Source organism: Pipra filicauda, unplaced genomic scaffold (genome assembly GCF_003945595.2).
Source record: "Pipra filicauda isolate LSUMZ 115617 unplaced genomic scaffold, ASM394559v2 scaffold105_size2325265_pilon, whole genome shotgun sequence".
NCBI classification, from domain to species: Eukaryota; Metazoa; Chordata; class Aves; order Passeriformes; family Pipridae; genus Pipra; species Pipra filicauda.
The window spans coordinates 1176218-1186204 of record NW_024103496.1 but is presented as its reverse complement, the minus strand read 5'-3'; the positions used below and the strand labels follow the sequence as shown (position 1 = coordinate 1186204).

General features: G+C 42.9%; 1 protein-coding gene across 2 annotated transcripts; it reads right to left on the bottom strand.

The window, feature by feature from the left end:
• Nucleotides 1-380: 380 nt before the first annotated feature.
• Nucleotides 381-9422, bottom strand: CLDN12 (claudin 12). Of its 2 annotated transcripts, none has more exons than XM_027749199.2 (3): nt 9145-9422; nt 6427-6494; nt 381-4338 (listed from the first exon to the last, which is right to left on the bottom strand). In XM_027749199.2, exon 3 carries the CDS (start codon nt 4315-4317, stop codon nt 3580-3582), a length of 738 nt encoding a protein of 245 aa, XP_027605000.1. In that variant the 5' UTR covers nt 4318-4338; nt 6427-6494; nt 9145-9422; the 3' UTR covers nt 381-3579. The 2 variants fall into 2 exon arrangements, with proteins under 2 accessions (XP_027605000.1, XP_027604999.1); XM_027749198.2 differs by lacking the exon at nt 9145-9422 and adding an exon at nt 8629-8710.
• Between the last annotated feature and the right edge of the window lie 565 nt (nt 9423-9987).

The following is a 9987-nucleotide window of genomic DNA, read 5'->3' as shown; positions in this document are numbered from 1 at the left end:
TCTCTGTGGGGCTGGGCCATATCCTGCCCGCCAGACCACACTCTGGCCACAGGAAGAGAAAGGGAATCCTCTAGCCTAAGGGAAATCGTCCTTTTAAAGGGGAAAGGGATGCTAGAACTTCTTAGAACTAGCTTACAATAGAGTGAAATTACAAATATCAGTCAAGCTTTCAGAAGGGTTTGTTTGGGTTTTTTGGTGCTTCTTAAAATTATTTTCTTTTGTTTAAAGGAGTCCTATAAAATTAGGGAGTTAAAATGCAGTATGCACAACATTTTAAACCTGTTAAGGCACCTGAAATGGTCTGGTGATCATCATCAAAACAGGTAAAGTCTTTCGTATTCTAATAGTTACTGTTTACCACAAAATTAATCAACATAAACTGCATCTGTATGAGACTGTTTTATTAAAAATACATATCTTCTGTTTCACATAAAAAGAACCAACACTGTAACTAAACACAATTTAAGAAGTTGGACAGGAATTACTTGAAAGAATACAGGTTCCTGTAATTCCAGAGCACCCAACCTTTGACTGCATGAGCCACAAATTAAAATCTGTGTTCAAGACCAAGAGTGCTTGTCCTGCACTCAGCAGAGTGCTCAGGAAGGTGCAGCTGATCAGAGGCAGGGGTGCTAACTGCTCCCCAGAGGCTGTTTGTTCCCTGGCAGACACATGCAGGATACATGTGTTGTTTTCTTCAAAACAGGCCTGTCATTTCCCAACCCTGGAGCTGGGCACCATGGCAACCTTAGCAAGAGAAAAGCTGACTCAAGTGTCACAGGTTGGCCACCTCTTTCTGTAACAACGGAAATACAGCACAGCACTTCCAGATAGCTTCACTTGGGATCCAGTAGAAACTCACATGAACAGCACTGTTGAAAGAAACTCATCCGTGCTTTGGTGATGCAACATGATGCGACAGTCTTTTTGCTGGGACCTACACTGGAACCCAATAACTTCTGGATCTCCGCTTTTCGTAACTCACTCATCTCAGACTTTTGGAAAGACACAATTTTCAAAGCAACAAGTTATCAGCTTAGGCAGCAGCAAATACTCATTGAAAGTTTTGTGCATAAAAACCAAAGTCGGAATACAAAAGAGCTGTCAGAGACATCTGCTATTAAAGTGCACAGAAAACAACACTGGCTGCACGCAATTACATTCTTGTAGAAAACACTTTGCCAGGATGCCATTCTTGTTCTGGAGATGCTGAAGATTCAGCTCCTTTTAAAATCGCCAAGAAATCTATTGATCATCTCTCCAAAATGATCAAAATGCTTTGTAAATTCAGGCTCAAAAAGCGTATCAGACACTGACTGTAAAGTAACATTTACTGACCAACTCATAACTTAAGCAAGGCACAAAGAAGAAAAGACACTGAAGTGATGGGGAGACAAGCTGATGTGAAATCATAAACCAGTGGCCCCCTTGCTTTGATCTTACAAAGCATCCAAGGACATGGGCAGCTAAAACAGCAACAGTATCTATGGCTGGGCAATCAGAGTAACAGTAAAGCAAAGCTCAGTTTTGAAGAAAAAAAGCTGTCTTGCACATCATTATACAAAAGAAAAAAGATACTTCATACTCTCATACCTTGTAAACCTAAGAAGGTATTAAACTCAAGTAACTTTAGAGGCCTATCTCTTTAAGTATTCTTTATCATCTACAGTGTTAATTCCTTAGACTGCAATTTAATCAAGCGCTCTGCAGGGAAGGACTGTTGTTTCACTGACTATGCTGAGAATTTATGACAGAGATCGGCTTCCTCCCTCAATCCACTGAAGTCCAATGTCTATCAGCTAAATCACAATGATTCCTCTTAACATAGTTATTTAACAGAACAAGATTTGCCCAGCACAGTATTTGTTCCCACTTCTAATACCTAGAAGAGGAAACTAACTGATTTTCAGGACCTTGGATGATTTTTCAGAACTGGAATTAAAGAACTTGATTTTTTTAGAAAAAGCAAATTTATTCTGGAATTAATGAAATGCAAATATCCACTAAGCTCCAGAATGCCACCAATCAAAACAACTTTCCTTACTGGGATGACATCTTAAACATAAGATCTCAATTTGCCAAAATATGAAAGAATCAAATACTTGCCTTAATTATAGCACTCTTCAACTCACTGCCATCAAATTTCCAAGTAATTTCAAAGCCCACATTGAAGAGCTATGATCGTTAGGGCTCACCTGCCACTCTGCATTTTAGAAGGAAAAAAGTGATTTAAAGACATCCCAGGCTGGGAATTTACAGTCCTTCCTCATCCTTGTAGAGCTACAAGGTGAAGCTCACAAGTTATTCAAAACCTCATCTTACAGAAAATAGGAATGGGAAACTTTCTGCAGTTGAGAGGTGGCAGCAGAGGAAATAACTGGATTTCAAAATAGCTTAATTTGAAAGGTGTTGAAGAACAAGGCTGAAAAGGTTAAGCCTTAATCACTAATTAAATAAGCAATGGTGTGAAAAGTCCAACAACCATAAAGATCAACTCTAAAAAACACACAAGCTCATTGCTACTTGTATATACATTTTTTTTAAAAAAAAATCTAGATTAAAAAATATCTCCCCAGGGATATAATCCCCTTCCTAGAGAGATGTTATAGCTTGTGTACAGTGTTCCAAAAGAATCTCCCATAGCCTTCAGAATTCTTCATGGCTTTCCTAATCTGTTTTGTAGTGTGACATTTCTCTCCAGAACTGAACACTTTATATCCTACTTGAAAATCCATTTTTAAGAAGGCCTTCAAATAAAACATTCAAGCTTCTAAACAGAATTCTTAAATACTAGTGGTTTTTGTTTTAATCACAAAATAGACCTAATGAATTTGCTAACTTAGTAAAAAAGAGACTAGAAATAAAATTCGCAAAAAATTTCTAGCCTCCAGTAATTCACAAAATGCTATTACAGCACAAAACAACATTCTTAGTTAAATCAGTTTTATTCCTTCTGATGGCTACTTTGAAAATAAAGGGTAATTTGGCATTAATTCTGCTAGAGAAGTTCCTAAGCGAGTAGCTTTTTCTGTGTGCAGTGAAAAACAAAGAACAGTGCACAGAACTGAATTAGTCTGCCAAATACCCTTTTCAGATGTCACATCATAAAATATGTGTGTCTAGATGAACAGGAAACTCAGTGAATCTCCTGCACTCAGTTCCACTGCCTGCATCTGGATAATACGTGGGTGCAAGGGTCTTACAACAGGATCAGCATCTAGTAATAGCTTATCAAATATCTAAGGGGTTCAAACCTGCTTTGATGTCAATAAGCAAAACAATGGACGGATACTATTGTTAGTGTACTGTCCCAGCATTAGCAGCAATTTTGTCTGTAATGAGCTCAGAGTTAAAAAAAAACAAACAAACAAAAACCCCCAAAAACCCAAGTTGTTCAAGAAGTAACAAACAGACCAGAACAGCAATGAACTTGCTGAATGTGGATCTGCATTGCTTTGCGCCCTGGGAAACTTGACCTTACAAAGGATTATGCTCAGCACAGGGCAGCAGAGAGAATCAAGCCTGCAATTTTCATGGTTTGAATGAGCACAAGAGCTCAGCTTCCAAGACTTTGTCTCCTTAAGATGAATGTGTCACAACAGGAATGTCAAGTTCTACAGTAGAGAGGCGGGAGCGTGCGGAGTAGGGCTGCGAGGCATAGCTGTGCATACTGGGGGCGTGGGAATAGAGGGGCTGCCAGAATGGGGAAGGGAGGCTTTTGCATGCACAGTACCACAGGAACAACAGGATGGAGGTGAAAAACAGACCACCAGCGCTGGCAATGGCAATAAACACAGAGATGTCAAAGCTAAAGACAGGTTCGTATTTTCTGTTCAGATAATTGTTATAAAAAATGACCCAGATGGATGGAGTGAGACAAATGGCACAGGCAAGCAAGAACAAGAGGCCAGCCACGAGATGGCAGCCTGCACTGTTCACAAGGCATTTGGCCAATTTGACGTTTGGCACGGTGGATACAAAGGCTGTGTTACACATGCCAATCATGCAGAGAAACAGAGCTGAGACAGCAGTAAACATACTCAGAGGAAGGGCAAACTGCAGAACACGCAAATCCAGCTGATCGACAGCAGTGTACCACTGTGGGTCATAGATCACACAGTCTCTGCTCCCATCAAAGCGAGCACACTTAATCCAGAGTCCAGTGTAAACGGTCACATTCCTCTCATTCTTGTTGTATGTGTACAGTCTCATTTGCCTCCAGTTTGGGAGCAGAACTGCTGCAAGGAGTCCGGCTACTGAGGCTGTTCCACTGAGGAAGGCCAGTACAGTCGCTGCATGAACATCCCGGCAGCCCATGTTTGCCCACAGAAGTTTTTCCTGCAATTAAAAAGAAAAATATAAAAGAAAATCAGTAAGTGAAAGTTTATGGACACAGGACTAACTATAGTTGACTAATGTAATAAATTTACATGGCAGCTGGTTGGCACTAACTCTGTGGCACCTTCTTCGTCTGACACACTTAAGACAGCAGTAACACTACCACATTCACGCTTTAATGAAACATCAGATTATTTCACACTGTTGTGACTGCTCATCTGACAGACTGCTAAATTCACTGTGTTCAAGATAAAAAAGGAACACATTTCATTGTGTGAGTCTACACAGCCTTTCACCCTGTGTCACTGCATGGACTTTGTCCCAGAGTCCAGGTGAAGAAGGTGTATCACTGAGTGAGCCTGATTTAAGTTCACCTGTCCTCAGCTGGCAGCTCCCTCTCTTCAGCCCAGATGTAGTATCACACTCTATGTTCAGTTCTACCACGCTGTCATGTCAGTAAAAGGGAGTTGCCTAAAAGCCGCATCATTAGACTGGCATGGAATGCATATGTAGGCAGCTATACACATTTTATATAGGCCAAACTGTTGAGAGAGCTGGGAGCTAGTGGTGGAGGCTCTGTTGAGTAATTTACTAGGAATTTTTCAAAAGCAACTGACAGTTCTTCCACACTACTTTTGCCTTTCAAAACCAACTGTCCAAGCACACAATTACAGAAAGCAGGCAACTTTTCACCTTTCACATTTTCCTCTTCAGACCTAGTGTTGAAGAACACTGCTTCTGTTTCAATATAATGACTGTCTGTGTCCCTAGTATCGCCCCTTGCCTGCAGAGCTCCTGGGAAACAGTCTCAATGATGGGTCTTTAAAAACCAAACAAACAACAAAGAAAACTAAAGAAAGAAAAGACTAGAGTCATCCCTTCTCTGCATGCTCAAGACACTTTAAAGAAGGCACTGAGCATTCACCCTAGTGTGTTCTTGAAGCTGGACACTAAGAATTATAGTACCTAAAAATGACCAGATACTTTGCAAATTGTTATAAACTCCTCCGGAAATCTCTTCCAAATCATTTTACTGCAACGTGCATATTTGTCTAAAGTCATAAAACACTTTAGGTACCAGAAGTTTTACCTAACACATATACAAGTAACTGAGTATCTGTATTGCAGAAAGGTTACAGACATGGCTGCAACCAAAGAGAAACCTGGATCTGATCCCCCGCTCTCCTTCTACATCTGCAAACATCAAATGGCCAGGGAGTTCCAGTTTTCAGATAAGGAATTCCCATGTATACTGGAAACAGACTAAAAGCAAGCCATATAGATAGCCAGCACTCTTCTGATTATTTACAGATAAAAAATGAAGTCCAATTTGTGTAGTAAGAAAATATTAGTCATTTATGTTCTACCATCTAACCCTGAAGGATTGCAATGGAGTGTGGGCACCATTTAAGTGCTGATCCTACTCTTTAGAAGCACTGGTGAAAAGAAACAATGACAACAACATTTATACTAAAAATGTACCTTATTCATCAAAAAGATGGCATTATGTTGTTGCTAAGAGTAGCTGAGTGTGGAGAAGCTACTGTTCTCATGGCAGTAGCCTTTTCAGATGGCGGGTCATTAACAGGATAACCCCTGGGTAGAGGGACCTCAGACTTACTGCCACCATAATTGATTTAATATAATGCTTAACCTCAGCTTCAGTAAGGTCAACACAATCAACTTGCAAGAAAATGGAACTTATAACAAATGAACTTGAGGGGTAAATATAGCATCAAATTTTGTTCTCCTCAAGCTTGATACTTTTGCTTTTTCATAAAGAGCTTGCCTTTACCTGGATAAAACTTCCAGGTAGGAATGCCCTGCAAATAGGGCATTCTCCAAGACAAAGCTCTATGAGAAGCAGTTGGAATAAACACGACTGACCAGCTTCAGAAACCCACTGCTTCTGAAAATTCATTTACAATAGTAAATTACTGCAAATAAGTAAGTTATCTATGATCCCCGCATCAGGGGAGACTTGTCCCATCTTGCAAATACTGCTGGCTATAATTATAGCTACATTTACAGATCCCTGATTAAGACAGTAACAAAACAGATGTTGTCTTAAATGGATCCAGTACTTACCAGCAGTGTGTCCAAATCAAGAAAAAACTTAGCAACTTTTAGAAGTAGAAAAAAGGGTCTTACTGCATCTAAGAAACAGAACAAAAAAGAGTCAGCATCACATTTGTCTCATGCAATTTCAGCAACAGTGTCTACACTGCAATTGAGAGATTAGGAATATCAGACATGTTGGCATGAGGTCAACTCCATCGTCTTTTTACAATTCCCTCTTATTTAAAAAACAAAACTCAAACTACTTTATTTTTCTTCCTTTTTTTCCCCAGAGCTTGTTTTCTACCTACTTGTCTCAACAGATAAGAAAGGATCATAAAACTCCCTTTCTTATGGGTGTTCTGAGGAACAGAGATGTTCACACTCGAAATTTTATGTTTCTAGCAAAAAAATCCATGTAAAATCACACAGAATGATTATTTCAGATGTTAGGTTCAAGGCTGTGCTTAACCAGCAGGGAGGAAGAGGTGCAATGATCATTTAATGTCAGAAAACAAAACACAGGCTCTAAATTGTTTATAAACTTGTGGTTCTCTATTCCTTCCTGGCTTCTACACAAAGATTTCAAGGAAACAAGAGAAAGACAGGAAATACAGATGATGCCGTTTCAATGGCTGTCCAGCTTTTCCAGAGGAAGAGAAAGGATCCTCTTGTGGATTCTCTTTACCCCCACATCTGAGTCCCAAAAGCAACTATGCAGGTCATAATAGTAAAATCACTTTTCCACTGGACAGTCAGACCTACAAGTGTGTCATGATGTGACTGTTAAATGCTACAACCTAAAGGTGAGTTTGCTGGACTAACATGTACAAGGACAGAATTTATTCTAAATTATCTATATCAAAACATGAAATATTATAAAATTCATACACACATAGGCTCCTGGGATGCAACACCAAAGAAATTCTGCTATGAAACTATCTAGCCAAGAATGAGAACTTACAGCACACACTCATGCATCCCAATTTTTTCATTGAGAAAGTGGATCTCCAAATCTGAAGCCCTCCAACATGGATTGCTATGGCATATAATACACAGAAAATGCACACACAATCAGATTAAGCATCCCTTCGGATTCCCACTGCCAGGTCCATCAAGACTGCTACAAGTAGCAGTTTGGGCAAACTAACTGCATCATCACGTTCCACTGCCTTTGGAGACAACATGTCCTTTTTAATTTTTAAGTTTGGATCTCAAAAAAAGAAAAGTATTACTGCACAGCTTGGAGCAGCAGCTTTGTTCACTAACATTACTGACTAATTTTCAAGCTCTCTGAGCACTTCCCAGGCACTAAAGCCAAGATAAACACACAGACTTCCCTCAGCAGGTTCACACCCATAAACAACCATAACAACCGTAATTAAGTGGAAAATTAGTACAGGCAAACAAAGCTGTGAACGAGAGCTGTGCCTAGCCCAGTAGTCCCTCCCATTAAATGATGAAACCTGTGGCCACCAGCTGCTGTAATAAACAGATACAGAGCTACTATGTAAATATTCCACAATACCCAACTCAGAAAGCCATCCATTTCTGTAGACATTAAGTTTTTTTTCCTCTGTCTGTTTAGTCCATCTGACTTTATTGTCTAACACTGGTGGTGCATTCCCTTGCATGGCCTTGAGAAGACCATGGTCCCGGAGCCACTGCAGTTCTGTAAAGCCCTGTAGAAGACAGGTCACAGTATAATTGATAAACACAATTTATAAGCAAATAGATTCTCTAACTATCCACAACAGCATTAGCAGTTTAAGGTTTATTATGAGTTTTGGATAACTGGCCACCAAAAAGTAAAGGCCAACAGCTCTCCTGTTTCAAGGCAACCGCAAGGAACTGCTTCAGAACCAGTGCCACTACTCATTTGGGTGGTTTTTTTTCTTCTGGAAATCAATCACGCAGTTCCAATTCTACAAAACTCCTTTTAAAATTAAATCCAGATATACTGGGTTAGAACTAGCGATCCTAGCTAGTAGATTAGGACATCCAAGAAAAACCTGGAACACGGGTAATTATTTTATCAACTGATTTGGAAAGAGCAGAAACAGAACACACGGATTCCGCCCGAAGAGCACCCTCGACCCCCGCCCGCGGGAGCGCTCGGAACCTGCCGCACTGCGATGCCGGACTCGCAGGGGGGAACCGGGAAGGGCCGCAGGGATCGGGATCGCCCGGGCCGGGGGCCCCGGGCAGCTTCCCCCCGGTGTCGCCGCTCACCTCCCCGCCGCCCAGCCGAGGCTCCATGGCCGCTGCCTGGCCCCGGGGCCGCCGCTCCCGCCCGGGCTCTGGGTCGGCCGCGGCCGCGCGGGGCGTTGTGGGGTGGAGCGGCCGCGCCGGCGCAGTGCGGGCCCGGCCCGGCACCACAACTCCCGGCGGCCCCTCAGCGACCGCCCGCGTCTGTCCGCTTGTGAGCGGCAAAGGAGGCAGCTTTCCGGCTCCTGGCCGAGATAGCCGGTACTTTAAAACATATTCTTCCAATACGCCAGCTGTCCGCAGTCAGAGGAACCTGACTACGGCACTCAGCTACTGCCCAAAGCGGCCAGCGGCGTTTAAGCCAAGCTGGTTCTTTTTTTAAACACACGCCCACTCCCTCGGTTACGTGTGAGATTAACACCAGTGTTCACGAAGTCTGACAAAAAAAAAAAGTTATTTTCGACTAAGAGAGCAGCTGCGGCTGCGAAAGGGCAGAGGTGGGAGGCAGCTCGGCGAGGCAGCTCTTGCCATCACACTCACCTCGACAAGGAACTTGCCGTCACCCCGAGTCCTGGCAAGGGTGGTGCCCGTCCCCTGCCCCAAAGACCTGTGCTCCCGGGGACTTCTCTGCCAGAGGGCAGCCAAAGCCAACGTGCACTGATGTCTGCGCTCTTGCAGGTGGCTGTTGTGAGGAGCAGCTGGAGCAATTGGTGGCATTTTCAGTGTAAATACATGCTGGAATCAGGGATGAGAGTGCCTAGAGGGGTAGCTGTGGGAGCATCTTGCAGCACAGGGATCTTTCTCTGGGGAACACCCAAGCACATCCCAGCCTGTTGCCCGGTGTGCTTTGCCTCGCTGGGTTTTCCAAGTGATGCTTCCACGCTGCCCCGTCTCCTGCCAGTGCCCAGTTTCACTTTCATTTTCACTTCCAGGTCCCAGGAGCCCCACTGGGGCGGGGCTTGTTAACCAAGTCTGCAGGAGGGACACGCTGCAGCCTTTCCTCTACCCAGGAGCGCTTCGATTCACGTCAACAGAGGACAGCCGCAGCATGGAATCATGGAATCACTAAAATTGGAAAAGACCACTGAGACCATCAAGTCCAACCGTTCCCTCAGCACCGCCAAGCCCACCACTAAACTATGCCTCCATATGACACATCCACACATTTTTTGAACACTTTCAGGGATGATGAATCCACCACTTTTCTGACAGAATCACCAATAGACCATATTGCTCCAAGCCCTGCCCGACCTGGCCTTGAATACTTCTGGGGATGGGGCAGCCACAGCTTCTCAGGGCAACCTGTGCCGGAGTCTCACAATAAATGTTACACTACTGCTTTCTCCTTTGTTTTATCCCATCGCATCAGCATCTCCCAGCCTG